This window comes from Palaemon carinicauda, chromosome 2, assembly GCF_036898095.1.
Source record: "Palaemon carinicauda isolate YSFRI2023 chromosome 2, ASM3689809v2, whole genome shotgun sequence".
Taxonomy (NCBI): domain Eukaryota; kingdom Metazoa; phylum Arthropoda; class Malacostraca; order Decapoda; family Palaemonidae; genus Palaemon; species Palaemon carinicauda.
In genome coordinates, this window is record NC_090726.1 from 29748009 (window position 1) to 29764960 (window position 16952).

At 40.3% G+C, this 16952-nt stretch overlaps 1 protein-coding gene across 3 annotated transcripts in view; it reads left to right on the forward strand.

Moving 5' to 3' along the window:
• Positions 1-16952, forward strand: part of LOC137623379 (uncharacterized) — a 130507-nt gene that overhangs the window by 108234 nt on the left and 5321 nt on the right. For 2 of the 3 annotated variants that reach the window (XM_068354219.1, XM_068354213.1), the window contains exons 6-7: positions 7127-7270; positions 10153-11260. In XM_068354219.1, the coding sequence (XP_068210320.1) occupies positions 7127-7270; positions 10153-10245 (237 nt within the window). In that variant the 3' untranslated portion in view covers positions 10246-11260. Of the gene's footprint in view, positions 1-7126; positions 7271-10152; positions 11261-16952 lie in introns of those variants that run through there. The other variant, XM_068354216.1, reaches the window with a different exon arrangement.

Consider the following 16952-nt stretch of genomic DNA (forward strand, 5'->3'; position numbering starts at 1 on the left):
CTTCCCCATTCCAATAGAAGTCAAGACTCTTCTGAAGTGGTGGCTGGACCCAACCTTGTTAGAGGAAGGGATCTCCTTACACAAGAAGAACCCAGACCTAGTGTTGTTTTCAGACGCATCAGAGTCAAGCTGGGGGGCAACACTAGGAAGCAAGGAGGTCTCAGGCTATTGGGAAGGAATTCAGCTGGGATGGCACATCAACAACAAGGAGCTGATGGCCATTTTTCTGGGGCTAAAGGCCTTCAAGGACTTGGTGTCGGGGAAGATTGTGGAGGTCAACTCAGACAACACCACAGCTCTTGCTTACATCAGGGAGCAAGGAGGGACTCACTCTCTGTCTCTCTTCGAGACAGCAAGAGAGCTCCTTCTTTGGGCGAAGGAGAACAGGATAAGCCTGCTGACGAGGTTTGTTCAGGGACAGAAGAATGTGAGGGCGGACATGCTCAGCAGGAAAGGGCAGGTCCTTCCCACAGAATGGACCCTCAACCAACAGGTCTGTCAGAGTCTCTGGAGGCTGTGGGGGAGACCCCTCATCGATCTTTTCGCCTCCAATTTATCCAAGAGGATCCCCATCTATTGCTCCCTAGTTCCGGACAGAGAGGCAATAGCAGTAGACGCCTTTTTGATGGATTGGACGGGGATGGACACTTATGCTTTTCCCCCGTTCAAGATCATCAATCTGGTAGTCAGGAAATTCGCCCTCCTCGATTCGGGACGGATGATCCTGATAGCTCCGTTCTGGCCGATGAGGGAATGGTTCACGGAGGTGGTGGACTTGTTGATGGACTTTCCAAGAAGCCTCCCTGCAAGTCCAAATCTGCTCAGACAACCCCACTTCGAGAGATATCATCAAAACCCCCTCGCTCTCAATCTGACTGCCTTCAGACTATCGAGAAGCTCGTCAGATCGAGAGGCTTTTCAGCGCAAGCTGCGAAAGCTATCGCCAGAGCGAGGAGGGTCTCTTCGCAGAGGGTCTACCAGTCCAAGTGGGAGACTTTTAGGGCTTGGTGTAGGAAGCACAAGATTTCCTCATCCACTACCTCTGTGAGCCAGATTGCGGATTTCTTGTTGTACCTCAGACAGGACGCTAAGCTAGCTGTGTCCACTATCAAAGGGTACAAAAGTATGCTCTCTTCCGTCTGTCGGCATAGAGGCTTGGACTTGTCTCGCGATAAGGACTTACATGACCTCTTGAAGTCTTTTGAGACGACCAAGCAGACCCAGTTAAAGCCCCCTTCTTGGAACCTTGATGTGGTTCTTAAATTTCTGTGCACCAAGAGATTTGAGCCCATCTCACAGGCTCCCCTTAGGGAGGTTACCAAGAAGACCCTCTTTCTTTTGGCCTTAGCAACAGCTAAAAGAGTTAGTGAAGTCCATGCAATTGAAAAACAGGTAGGCTTCAATCTGAATGGGGCAGTTTGTGCCTTGAGATTAGACTTTCTCGCTAAGAACGAGAACCCTTCTAAGCCCTGGCCGAGGACCTTTGAGGTTCCTAACTTGACCAACCTAGTGGGTCAAGAGCAAGAGAGGCTGCTCTGTCCAGTACGAGCCCTCAAGACCTACTTGTCTCGCACAAAAAGTGTGAGAGGCTCTTCTAGCTCCCTGTGGTGTTCTGTGAAAGATCCTCAAAAGCCCCTTTCCAAGAACGCTTTGTCCTTTTTCCTGAGGGAAGTGATAAGAGAAGCGCATCTCTTGTGTGAGGAGGAACACTTCGGACTTTTAAAAGTGCAAGCTCACGAAGTGAGGGCCATTGCAACCTCGCTTGCTTACCGCAAGAACATGTCGCTCCGTCAAATTATGGATGTGACATTCTGGAGGAGCAACTCTGTGTTCGCCTCTCATTACCTCAGAGAGGTGAGGGTGGATTATGAGAAATGTTATACCTTGGGACCATACGTAGCTACGGCTTCTGTATTAGGCAAAGGAGTTACTACCTCCCCTCAACCTTAGTTTTGTTTACTTGTACATAGGTTGGTGTATTTTTTATTGGTTGTCTGAGGACTTCGACTTGTGTACAGTCACCTCAGTCTAGTTAGTTAATTTTTATCTATTTTGCAAATGTTAGGTGGTTGGTTTGGTAAAGTTGCGGTTTTTTATTTTGGGCAATAGGTAGTCCTGAAGTCTAGTCAGATTGTTGGTCTCACCCCGTTGACAGACTCGATTGAGTGTTTTTCAGCACTGCAGGTCACATCCTGGCTGACACTCCTAAGGGAAAGCGACTCAAGAGGCAGGAACCTTTGAAGTCAGCTACCTTAGCAGGTAAGGAATCAAGGTGTTTATTTATCCTACAACTTTTTTGGTTGTTTCCCCAACGATGTTACTGTCTATCACCCTCCTCCAAGTGTGTTAATCAGCTATGTATATATAACTGCCAGGTAAGTTCTATTCATAAAAATGGAGTTTTTATGATAAAACAAAGTTTTGTGAATACTTACCTGGCAGTTATATATACATTCGAAGGCCCACCCACCTCCCCTCAGGAGACAGGTCGGGCATAGATGAACTGAAGAACAGAAAACGGGAATGATTCCTCCTACCACCCTTTAACGGGTGTTACCACCCAACCACCACAAGGCGGTTGCCTAGTTTTAGAAAAATTCTGCCGAAATAGAGATAATTAGCTATGTATATATAACTGCCAGGTAAGTATTCACAAAACTTTGTTTTATCATAAAAACTCCATTTTACACGGCCGAGCAGCTCTTCGAGCCCGGTTGTCGAACCTACTTGTAGAACGGCTCGAAGAGCTTTCAGACTACATCGAGCCTCAGTGTGCTTCGTGCTAAAACAACGTCAACATGTCTCTCGACCAGGACGATTTGATAGCCATTGCTTTAGCAGTGGTACTAAGAAGGAAAAAAAAAAGATCAAAAGAGAGAAATTTTCATATACCAACTTGCTTGTTGCTTTAAAATTAGAGCCTGATGGCTGGCGCAATTATTTGCGTATGGATGAAGACACGTACATTGATCTACCGAATCGTGTCAGCCCTTTCATTACTATGAGGAAGGCCATAACTCCACATGAAAGACTGAGTGTCCGCTATTCCTTTGTTTCGGTACTTTATTGGAATAATCTTTTGATTTAACTTTCCATAAAGCTGGATGAGCTCGATATGCATGTATGAAATTAAGTACGACTTCCTTCTCATTCTTACTTTCATTAATGGCAGCAATTATGCATTTCTTTGGTGATGTTTCCTCTAGCAGGTTTGAATAACAACTGAGGTTCGATGCTCGACACCCGTTCAGACGTTCACACCGCTCGTCAAACAATGTAGCTCCGCCCACAAAAGTCAAGATGAGCCTGACTTTCATCGAGCCGCTCGACGAGCGCGCTCGACAACCAAATAGCCCGTTTACACGCTCGAACATTTATTCAAACACAGGGTTGTCGAGCCAGGCTCGACGAGCTGCTCGCCCGTGTAAACCTCGCTTAACGCTTTGTCTGCTTTTTCTTTTCAGTGTTTAGTTATCTTGCTGTAGATTGGGCAGACATGGCTTTGCCTTGATAAGCATGGCTGTAGATGTGACTTTTCCTTGGTAAGCCTGGCTGTGGATGTGGCTTTGCCTTGGTAAGCCTGGCTTTTGATGTGTCTTTGCCTTGGTAAACCTGACTGGATATGGCTTTGCCTTAGTAAGCCTGGCTGTGGATGTGGCTTTGCCTTCGTAAATCTGGTTGTAGATGTAGCTTTGCCTTGGGAAGCCTGTCTGTGGATGTGGCTTTGCCTTGGGAAGCCTGGCTGTAGATGTGGCTTTGCCATGGTAAGCCTGGCTGTGGATGTGGCTTTGTCTTAGTAAACCTAACTACATGTGGCTTTGCCTTGGTAAGCCTGGCTGTGGATGTGGCTTTGCCTTGGTGTCTGGCTGTAGATGTGGCTTTGCCGTGGAAAGCCTGGCTGTAGATGTGGCTGGTACATAAGTAAGACTGACGTTGACCCTCACCAACAGAGTAGCTTCTGCCAGGGGCATGACTGCTTGCAGTCATCCACTGCAATGAGTGTAAGGAGTGGCCTCCTGTGCAGTGCCTCAGTGCTCAAAGAAGAGGAAGAAGTCGAAAAGGGATTTATCAGCATCTGACTTGGCACTGCCCAAGCTGATACCAAAGAAACTTTTAGCTCATTCTTCCCAGCTTTGGGTGCAAAACCCTGTGTCTCCTTATACTGTACTTCTATGGCTGATTCCTCAGAAGGAACATGCTCAGTGCTCAGGAAGTTTCTGGAGATTCTAGTTACTGCTAGGACCCAGAAGTCTTCCCTTCCTGCTTCTTCCTTATAGGCTGTTCAACCTGCACAGGAGAGTTGTGATGTGGTGCCCCTTGATGTGCCCTTTCCTGCTGCAGAGGGATCACCATCAGCCGGGAAATCCTTGTTTTCAGTGAAGAAGGATAGGAAACATGTTCTCTCCTGATCCCCTGCCTCCACTTATATTCCCTTGCCTTTGTCTTGGCATATCAACTCTGCTTGTTCATGATGTAGAGCCTTGCTCTCTGGATGCTTTATTGACTCCCACAAACAAACAAACATCACCTTGTACACCTTCTCCACGAGACAACCTTCATGAACGAGACCTATGATCACTTAGACCTTTACGATCACCACTTAGTAGGTAGTAGGTTGGCCAGGGCACCAGCCACCCGTTGAGATACTATCACTAAAGAGTTATGACATCTTTAGATTGGCCAGACAGTACTACATTGAATCCTTCTCTATGGTTATGATTCATTTTCCCTTTACCTACACAGACACCGAATAGTCTGTCCTATTCTTTACATATTCTCCTCTGACCTCATACACCTGACAACACTGAAATTACCAAACAATTCTTCTTTACCCAAGGGGCTACTGCACTGTAATTGTTCAGTGGCCACTTTCCTCTTGCTAAGGTTAGAAGAGACTCTAGCTATGGTAAGCAGCTCTTCTAGGAGAAGGAGACCAAAATAAAACCTTTTTCTCTAGTCTTGGGTAGTGCCATAGCCTCTTTACCATGGTCTTCCACTGTTTTGAGTTATAGTTCTCTTGCTTTAGGGGTACACTCAGGCACACTATTCTATCTAATTTCTCCTCCTCTTGTTTTGTTAAAGTTTATATAGGAGTTATTTATTTTAATGTTGTTACTCTTCTTAAAATATTTTATTTTTCCTTTTTTCCTTTCCTCACTGGGCTATTTTCCCTGTTGGAGCCCCTGGACTTATAGTATCCTGCTTTACCAACTAGGGTTGTAGCTTAGCAAATAATAATAATAATAATAATAACTTGCACAATCACCACACACACAATCTCTATACACATAAACACTTCCACGTGCACAAACACCTCAACACGCATGTTCACATCCCCGAGCACGATTGCCTCCGCGTACACAATCATCGCCACGTGCATGATCCCCTCCATAGGCATGATTGTCACTAAGGATTTGAGGTTTGGTCTCCTATTCCTATCAGTCAACGTAAGACATCACATCTCCAATCAGACCATCAATATTGTTCAACAAGTGAAAATCAGATCAATCTCAGTCACGAGATTTCTCCTTGGGAGTGGGGCAATACTAGTGATCCCCCTACATGAAGGGAAAGTTCTTATTGGTCTTTGAGGCACAGAGATTCTACCTTTCACAGACATAGTTATCGTTAGTGCCTGTCCTCTAAGGATAGTCACTCTTCAAATGCTCTTTTGGTCACTTTAGTGTCACTCTCTCCCGCCTGCTCTGTGGAGACCAAGACTCATAGTGCCTCTTCAGCCTCAGAGTGAAAGAGGGAAAAAGGTGCCTCAACCTTTGATTCCTGATCTTTGATTTCTTCTTCTGTTGCTGAGTACTAGCCCAGTTCCTTTCTCTGTCCCATCCTAGCATACTGCAAAAGAAATGAGTAACTTGGAAAGGTTCCTGTTAAGTCCTTTTTCCTTGTGAGGGGAAGGTTCTTGGGTTGTAATCCACCCTTTGGCTCCTGATTCAGGTCCGTTGCCAGCGGAAACTAAAAATCCCGAGATAGAGTCCACCTTCATCGAGGTCCTGGCCCTGATAAGGAAGTTTAATGATCTTGGGGAGTTTTCCACGCAGCCAATCAAAGGGGAAATGATAACAGTTGATTGACATTTTGGCTCCCCTCAAGAGATGAGACCCCTCTTTGAGCTGCTGTGGTCAGCTCTTGAGCAGGGTGTACTGCATGTTGCATAAGGTTTTTCTTAATTCCAATCAATTTTGCATTCAAATCTACCCAGACTATACCATCTTGTACGTATTACTTGGTTTGCAGTTAATTCTAACAGTCTTGCCTTCTCCATCATAAAGCTCAACACCACAGTATTCAGGAAGTTTTATTCCAGCTGTGACCAGAATTTGGAATGATCTTCCTAATCTGTAAGGTGAATTGGTGAAATTTCAGAAGTTCATACTTGCAGCAAGTATTTTTGAGTTAAACAGGTTTACATGATTCACCATAGTTTATATATGACAGACTTATTGTAACATTGTTACTTAACTAAGGATATTTTATACTTTTTTATTATATTTCATAAATAGTTTGTTTATTTCCTCTCCTCACTTTGCCATTTTCCCTTTTGGAGCCCTTGGACTTGTAGCATCCTGCTTTTCTAACTAGGGTTGTAGCTTAGCTTGTTGCCATCATCCACCATATGGTGTGGTGGTTCCCAGTGCAGTAGCCCATTTTTGCAAAGAGAGAGAATGGGAAATTTTTATTTCGGGGTAAATGTTGACAAAGCTTCGGATAGTTAAAAATATAATGGGCATCAAATCAATAAGGAAGGTTTCACCTTATTTACCCTCATACAAATAATCAGATCCCCAAAAGTATAGTACCTGTATCTGAGAATGTTGAGGTACGTTTCTATAGCAGAAGGATTATAGATTAATTCCATTGAGGCCGTTGTACTTTAGTTCAAAAGATTAGTTATATATCAAATAGTAAATTCAAATACAGTATGTATAGTCAATTATAATTGCTATGAAAGCCATTCACCATTGAACATGGTGTCTCCATCTATTTTATTGCAGTTGTTATCTATGGAGAAGAAGGTTTGAACGTTGTCATGAGAAAGAAATTACTCAATTTGTACAAAAACTGCATTCATGATTGTTTTTTTAACTCCTGATTTTTTTTTATCTTACAGAATTTGATCATAGACGTTCCCAGACGTACATTAGCTGCACCAATGCTGGAATTTGATAAAGACACAGCTTTCCTCTTGATGGATACTTGTGATAAACTGAAAATTCTTGGTAATTTAATATGCTGGGACATTACACCAGAGCAGGTAATATTACTCATAAAACTTTTAGTCATGATTTGTTGTCACAAATTTTATGAAATTTACGAACAGGTACTCCATACTCATTCTTTTGTATTGTTTGCTGTTTTCATCATGTTTTGTTTTCCTTGATAATGTTCATTCTTTAACTATTTATTCATTAGAACTATTGATGTTACTTTTATCATTCATAAGATATAGAGGAATGTCAGTGGGAAGTGTAGCAGAAGAATCTGAAATAGATAGTTGTTGTTCATTGAGCACCTTGCTTTTTATCATAGAAATGGAGGAAGCTAAAAATTCATGCAGATAGAGTGGCCCTTGAGAATTTTTATATGTAGATTATTTAACTTTCAACAACAGAATCGCAGAAAGCTGTTACAGAATAGTTTGAAAATTGAAGGAGCAGAATGAAGGAAGGACTAGAACTTACCATAAGCAGAGCAAAAAATAGGCTTGCTGGAGAAGTAGCAAAGAAAAAAGTATTCAAGAAAGTAGCCACGTGTTATTGGTAACAGTGTAACTGTGTGTATAATTGTACAGATGAATGCAAAATATATATGGTGCATTAGATTGATTTTTCAATGATCAAAATGTGCAAGAACATTAGGTATGGTGAAAGGGGAACAGCAACACCAGGATGTAATATAATGTTAAATGTCAGAAGAGGTAGTCCATATCTATCACCATGGAGATATACTGGACTGAGAAATATTTTTTGATGATGCAGTGAAAATGAGAGTAAAGTAGGCGATGCAAAGGGAGTGAGGCAGCCTCAGCCCTAAAATAAAGTTGGATGAGCCATGCCAACCAAAGGGAACACTACGAAAACTTGTTATTTATCCTTGCAGCCTGAATGACCAGTTAAAGTTAGAAAAGGAAGCATAGATTAGTTTAGAGGGCATGATGCTATAATTATTTTGATTAAAAAGAATCACCAATACAAAACTTATTAGGATGATATATCACTAGTTGTGTTACTGAGGAAAAGATTAGATAATATGAATGAAGTAACAAGTAGGCTATTGGTACCTGATATGAAGTGACCACATCTCAGGACACACTAGTCAGGTGATAACATTTGAGGAGCTGATTAGTGTCTGCCACTGGGATGCTTGGGAATATTAGCTCCAGATTTAAGCATAATGCATGTTTTAGATTTATGGTGAAGCTACCCAAAGAGTTTGGATAGCAGTAAAAAAAAAAATTAGAATTGTTTTTTATTACAAACACAGATTGACAAAGTACCACAACTTAAGTTTGAATGTTATGAAATATGCAAATTTATTGAAATGTATTTATTATTCAACCCACTTTTAAATTACATTATTTTTAGTACAACCCATATTTATAAGTTACCCTTTTGTGTGAACACAGTCCTAAAAAATATATTGCAGTTAAATAGCAGTGCTTACCATACATATATGGCAGATTGTAGAATCGTGGATAGCTGCTTACTATATTCCATTATTCAAACCCTAACTGTTGCCAACTCCAAAGTTGCCATAATGAATTTGACCTTTCATTCATTGTCTGTGTGATTCTGGATGTTTTATAGAAATTATAAGCAGATTATTAATACTCTTTCATAGGTTTTTTTATTTTAGATTTTAGGTAGACACCTTCACTAATGTATTTATTAGTGCACATTTTCCTTGTAGATTTCTTTGTTACAGAATATTTTACTTAAAATTATTAATTTCATATCTGTTCTGCTTATTGTGAAAATGCTGCTCCAAAAGTGTGCTATATTACTGGGAAAGGCTTGCAATGCATGCATATCAACTTGAATTTTGGTTAGCATAGCAGTGAGGTTTATGCTACAAAATGGAGTAATGTAGAGGTGCCCTCAAAGCACTGCAGCTAATTATAATCCCTTTGCAACACATGAATCTTCAGCATTGGTCTTCCATTCACCAATATATAAGTTGTCCAGAGACCCAAGGGGTTCAGGGGTAATACTTATACAATTTTTTGTCATGTGATGCATCAAGAGTCAGGTAATGTGAATAATTGTCCTTTTCTGGGCCATAGAAGCCATTTTGGGGACATATAAGAAAGTGACAATATCCACAAGATCAGAATTCTTTAATTTTCTGTACTGTACTTTCGAAATAATTGTGATGTTGGCGTGGTCTTAATAGCTGGCATTCTCCCCCCGTCTTCTGCTAGGCAGGGAAGACGGTGGATGTATAAACCCTTTGCCTTTTGGTTATGGAGGTTCATCCAGTCACTGCGACCCGAGGGTCGAGTTTCTCTTACATTCACGCTCTCAGGTCGCGCGATGCTTTTACCCATCGCGTGACCCAGCTCCCAGTATCTCAGACCCCACCATCATCATGTCGGGTTGAGAGACAGGGGTAGGTGGATTTAGTTCTCTGCTCTCATTCGAGACCCGGTCTATATCTGGGCAGTTAGCTGTTCACAAGCAGCAAAGGCAGACCTTCCACCAACCAGTGAGTCTTCCTACAGTATATTAAATGATTACGAGGTTTGTATATCGCGTCGGAACAAATGACAATTTGTCCTAAATTTTATTTTTCCTTGCTATACAAACCCGTAATCATTTAATATAAATGCCCGCCTCTACCACCCCTGTCATGTTCCACATTGAGTCTAAAGCGTTTGAATGAGGAAAGTGGGCTGGCGGTTGAGGGGGGGTGGAGCTAAGCTCTGCCCCTTACCGCCAGCCAACCAATCAGCACAACTGCCAGGTTTTCTTTCTCTAAGGCTGTTTCAACTGCACTGAAGCGAATTCCTATATTGAATGATTACGGGTTTGTATAGCTAGGGAATATACAATTTAGGACAAATTGTCATTTTTATGCAATGATTTTGTATATGAATTTACTACTAATTATGCTTCTAAAATGTTTCATTCTTTTCAGGTATCAGAATTACGTGTAGCGTCCAAAGTGCGAAACTACAACCTCACTATTATTTATGCACAATCTAACAAACTCAACACTAAATACTTGTGATTGAAAATGAAACAATTGTGAGTATAAAATGTACTATAGTGGTAGTGTTAGAATGCATTTATGTACTCTTAAAAGATCTACTTATTAGGGAAAATTAACGCAGAGACAATGAGTCTGAATTAAATACATGTACTACATTTTATATTTTTTATACAGAACATTTGTCGTTTTTAAGGAGTACCTGTTTTGTAAAATTGCATTTCTCATGCCATAGTTGTCTATGCAGTAGAAAGATCTGTCTTTGAATCCAAGTGTCTAATTAGCATTAGCAAAGCAGTTGTGGTATGGTAGATATCTTTCTTACTAGACCCAGCTTTCTATCTCTCACAATATAGCTTTCAATTCCATGTTCAGCTTTAACTGAAGACAACATTTTGGCTGTCACATTGCCCACTCATTTTTCAAATGCTACCACCTGTTTGCAGTTTTGAGTACTATATTTCAGTGAGTTATACTGATAATGAATTTAGGACTATGACAAGATCTTTTCATAAGTACTATGTTAGTTTTCTCTCGTGTTTTAAAATTTTAGAAGTTGTAAAAATATGGAAACATGTTGACATGACATTCATTTGCAAATTTATAGGTTCCATCTGAATATCTTTCCTGTTAATCAGCAAATTTAGGATTACTATGATTATTACTATTACTTCAGGATATGTATTATGGTGTTGCATTTTCATCAGTGTAGGGCTAGGTAGTACCCCTAATATGCTAGCCCAGTCAGTGCTTAATTTGGGCTCACAGCTGTACTTGCATCTAAACATAGCCTCGGGTTCAGGGCCGTTAAAAGCCCTGACCTAAAGACAGCCTTACCCACCCTTTCTGAGGCTGTCTCCACACAAAACCCGTTTGGTACAACCTTCAGAACTTCCAAGAGGAGTGTTCAAGTAATGTTCACTCTTCTTCGAGGTTTGTTTCGATCAGCAAAAGTTGGCCAATATCTCAACAGACATTCAATCTTTGGTAGACGCTATTAGTAATAAGTTCTAATTGTTACCATCTTATAGGAATTTGCTGCCAAGATTCAAAGGCTTCCTGTAGTGCGTGCCTCATTGGTGACCTCCCCTTTGGATCATGTCATTCCATGCACCTCAGTGGTAGGCAAAGTTATCATCACACTGGATTTCTTTAAACTTTTTATTTCTCCTAAGAATGCAAGTTAATGATTTACATCAAAGGAGACAAAAGAAACTGAATAAGAGTACAGTAAAGTTAACAGTTTTGGATTCTGAGGGGGAGAGGTTGATATCTTATTCAGGCTGTCTACAAAATTGCAGAAGTCTTTCCACACTGTATATGGAAGGTACAAGAAATAGTGTTCAGTTCAGTAGTTCCATGGCAGTTCTGAAAACCTCATTCAGGTTGTTCCTATCATAGATAGTGAGAGAGAACAGGTAGGAATATTAAAAATTGTGAATGCCAAGTCAAAACCCCTTCAACTTTGTCTGGTTAGATGCCATATGTCAAAACAAGGAAGTCAGTGGTGTACAGGAAAGATGACTAATCTAAACCTAGCATCTCAGGGAGCCCCCCTGGATGGGCTGATAGACCCATCTAGGAGGTAGGTAATATCTCGAGGGCAGAGGCTATTGGTGGGAAGAACTATAAAGAGTTTTAAGAGGAAGTTCTCTCGTAGTCTTGATATACTACCATTCAGAAGGTTAAGGTGCAACCAAGCATGTTTAGAGAGCACTACATAGAGCAGCAATTACACTGATGGGAGAGAACCGTAGGAATTTTTGGGGTTAAAGTTCAGTGTGGTCTTTTCTGTAGAAGGCTAGAACAGGGACTCCAATACAACAAGAAATACCAAATAAATATATCTCCCCTGCTCCAAGGCCAGTGTTTCAACATAGAAAGTACAGACTCAGTGTGTATAAGGTAGACCCTCAGGTTCAGGTGCTATTGAACTTGACACAGCACCGCCAATGCTGAAATAGTCTGGCAATCAATGACACATCATCACTTAGAACCATCACTACTACTGGAGACAATGCTACTTGAGCCAAGCTGCTCTTTTCTCCTTGGTCGCTAAGATGTAAACACACTTGTTCTATCAGCTCCTGTGCAGTGAGAAATCTTCGTCCACTGTTAAGTAACGGGAATCAACTTATGATTAGTTTTCCCACTATTTTCATTAATAGAATTAACCAAATGGAGAAATAATTTAGTGTAACCTTTAGTAGTTGTTTTGCAATAAGCTCACACAGCATTAGTTGCACTGGTAGGCTTTCTTGACAGCCTGGAGGTGTTTTAGTTTTGTATATTATCACCTATTCCAGTGTAATGAACTTTATTCCCTATGAATTTTTATTACAAGTTTTTTTTACATATAATTCTTTGCTGCATATGACGTCTTTCACTCCAACTTCCATGATGAACTTTGACCCCCCTTTCCTTACCATCGATTAATCGAAAAGGTGACTATCTATTTGATAGCTAGGGGAAAGGGCTAGTTGTCTGGGTTTTAATATTTGTAATTGAGAAGCCTTATCCAAAATTTTAATTTTTCCTATTTAAGTGTATCAAGTCTTGCATTATGTTTTATCCTTTTCCTACCTATTGGCATGGGTAAATCATGGGTTTCGACTACTTTGTAGTTGTGGAATGATCTTCCTAATCAGGTAGTTGAATCAGTAGAACTTCAAAAGTTCAAACTCGCAGCAAATGTTTTGATGTTGAACAGGCTTACTTAAGTCCTTTTATAGTTTATATATCAAATATCTGTTCTAATGTTGTTAATGTTTTTGAAATATTTTATTTTAATTTTCATTACTTATATCGTTTATTTATTTCCTTATTTCCTTTCCTCACTGGGCTAATTTTCCCTTTTTGGAGCCCTTGGGCTTGTAGCATCTGGCTTTTCCAACTAGGGTTGTAGCCTAGCTAGTAGTAATAATAATAATAATAATAGGGAAAAAACTATGGCTCCTTTTTCTTACCCTAAATTTGTTGAAGGGGTGACTATCTGTTTGATAGTTATGGGAAGGAATTAATCATTTATAATCTTATCTCTTTTATATATAAACCCGAGGACTAAAATAATTAATGTTTTCCATTGAAGATTTATTTCTTTTACAGATGAATGAAATAAGGGTTAAATTTAACTAAAGTGGATGTGACAATCTGACTAACCCTAAGTTGTCACGAGTAGCGTTACTATCATAATGACTATTCTGCATCCAGAGATAGGGCTTAGGACCATGTCAAATGTCCCATCTGATTACAGTGGATTTATTCCACCCTGAAGAAGGATTGTTTATCTGGAAGCTTGAGAGAAAGGACCAATTATCTCCTTCAGTATGGGGAAAGGATTCGCTAAAATTGTGGTTTCTTTTGAATATTTACCAAGAAAGGAATTCAGGGATCTCATCTACCCAGCAGCATTAGATTTGGCAGTAAGGGGTATTGGGAGAGGAGTCATGATAGACTGGGCCCCCTTCCAAGTTTTAGTTTTTAGGTTGAAAGACAATTTACACCCTGAAGAGGAGGCAGGCTTTGGGGGGTCCTCCAACATGACTTCGGTATTCCCTAGGAGGCATCCTGTGGGTGCTACCCTGGGGTATGCACAGTTTGCTGGGTTGGCTCCAACCTACGTTCACTAGGTAGGTTACCTGTCCACCTGGATTCACGCAGCTTGCATCCTTCGTGGATACCTTTGTTATCGAACGATAGTTAAGGCTTGGATCTGCTCCGTCTATAGTGATCCTGCTCAAGGTTCTACCATTTCTGCAAGTTTTTAGCTCTCCATCCACTCCCTTTCTGTCCCGACTGGTGGATCAGGCAGTGGCAGGACTTTCGGGTTATCGGGCTCAGGAAAGAGCTCCAGTGGGGGTTTATTCCTGACCTGAGTCCTCTGGGTTTGCTGATGGGAAGTTTTATAGCTTTAGCCTCCGGAGCAAGAGTCAGTGAGCTTGCAGCTTTTCAGAGGTCAGGAGTTTATCACCATTATTCCTGACTCCGGGTCTTCAGTTTTTAGCATAAATCAAAGACTCTCTTTAGAGGTGGGATCCTCTTCATATTACAGCTTTAGAATTGGTAGATGGTAATCTCTGTCTGGTGTCTACCCTGAAATTGTATCTGGAGAGATACATGTACTCAGAAGGTAAAGGAGTCTATTTCAGAGTACCCAGACTAACAAGTCCCTTTCAAATGACCTCCCTTATTAAGTCAAGATATTGAAATCTTTATGGCATGGTCTAGCATAGATTGATTAATTTTAAGTTTTCTGGCATCCTGACATCTAAGGTCATTGACACCCATATCATTTATTTTATATAGAAAATAAAAGAATATTCAATTAAAACCATAAAAGTTGAATGTCATTATAGAAGTTTATTAGTTTTCAAAAGACCTGCTTCTGAAATAAATCTAAAAATGCTGCTCGCATAGTAGGACACATCATGTCCAAGAATCTTGACAAGGATGAACCTGCCATCCTCACCTCGAGCCTCAGACAGACATCTATTTCTTAAGTTATTATAATTAGGGCAATCGGTCAACAAATGCCTCACTGTTAAAGGTACTAAACAGTTGGTGCAATACGGTTGGTGTTGGCCTCTAGAAGAAACTCGTGTCAACCGAGTGTGACCAATACGGAGACGACAAAGAGCCGTCTAGACTATCCCAGTGCTGTTGCCATTTATTATAAAACAATTTCTTGATATTAGGTAGGAAATCATTACAGGGAATGGGATACCTTCTTGGTAGCAACTCGGATGCAGCATTCTTCACCAGTAAATCTGCCTTCTCATTCCCAGACACACCTACATGTGCTGGAACCCAACAAAATCAAACCATTATACCTCTCTGTCCAATAATAAAAAGCCATTCTAAAATCTTTAAAACTAGAGGGTTACTAGAATTAAAAACTTCTAAAGCTTGAAGGACACTCCTTGCATCACTAAAAATGGTAAAATTACCTTCCTTTTCCAACGCTATTTTCTCAATAGCGGTTAGTATGCCATACAGTTCGGCAGTAAATATGGAAGCTGTAAGAGGAAGTGCACCTCTACAATTAAAACCATTACTATGTACTCGAAATCCAACCCCAGCATCAGATTTGGAGCCATCAGTATATATAAAAGTTGATCCCCTATGTTCTGCAACTTGTTCCATAAAAAGACACCTGGATTCTAAGTCAGTTATATTCTTAATTCCAATAAATGGAGGCATTGATGATACCTTAAATGGAAGCACCTTAATTCTAATTATATCAAGACTATTTAATAATTGTTTCACCCGAAAACCATAAGGTTGGGGAGATTTTGGATGTAACTCAAAAGTATGTTGAGTGCCTTATAAGGCTTGCAGTCTGAAAGGCATAGTGTTTATAAGGCACTACCTGAAATAAATCTAAGAATTGCAACATGCATGTGGTACTCAGGCCGAATACCAAATGCATGTTGCAGTTCTTGGCACCTACAAAGGGAAACCGGATAGAAGAAGGGCCACATCATCCAGGCCCTTCAATAGAAATATGACGAGTACCCAGCTTTTCTCTGGTGTTTTCCGTTATGAGCCAAATGTCAGACGTGGTAGTTTTGCTTCTTTCCTATGGACGTAGAATTAAGTTTTTTGCTTGGTTTTAGACAGTTGTCCTTTATGGTATGTAAGTCTACTCAGTTATTGCTCTGGTATTATACCTTGGAGACCAAAAAGTACATTAACCCCAAAAGTGGTTTGGCAAAGGAAAAACCTATTTTTAGGGATGTGCTGTGTGGTTTCCTAGCCTCATTTAGGGAAGGGGGACATTTGATTCTCACTTTGAGTATGGAAGATGGAAGTTTGGTGCAAATTAGTAGACAAGCAGCATTGTATCCAGTTGTAGTGATGGTTTCGGTAACGACGTTTCATCAATTGCTATTTGATTTCAGCATTAGAGGTGCTTTGTCAAGTTCAAAACCACCTAAACTGATAGGTCACACTGAGTCCATGCATTGCATGTTGAAACGCTGGCCCTAAAACAGGGGAGACAATATTTCTTTGGTATTTGAAGTTGTACTGGATTCCCTGTTATAGCCTTTTACAAGAAAGTTCTTGGCGACGATACAGAACCTTTCCAAAAGTAGGTTTTTCCTTTGTCAAAAGCACTTTTTAAAATTTACATTCAGGTGTTAAGGCCACCAGTTAGGGGATACCAATGAACATCAGTCAGTATTTAAATATTTTTTATATAAATTTTCATATTTATTTTTGGTCAGGAGTAATTAATTGAACAGTGAATGATTTTTATTGAAATATCTTCTTATTTCTTACTTCTTATGTATTTTAAGTTGATTGTACTTTAAACTTTGAAGACAGCATTACAGAGAAGAGAGGTATAGTAATGTAGACTGTATGGTGTATGCTGATGTTCAGAATAATCGGTGGTGAATGGTGCAAAAACGAAAAACTGTTTAAAAGTCAAGTAGTAAAGAATGTAATTGAAAGCTATGGATTAAACAGTTAACAAATATGAAAACAATCTCCATTTAAAAAGCATTGATTTTAAAGAATACGTGGATCACTACAGGAATTTCAAAACACTTTAATAGTTACTATTGATACTGCCAACCATATAGTTTTTATAGATCCAGTACAGTACTTCAATAACAAGGGAGGGTATAAGGTCATGAACCTTAACCCTTTTACCCCCAAAGGACGTACTGGTACGTTTCACAAAACTCATCCCTTTACCCCCATGGACGTACCGGTACGTACTT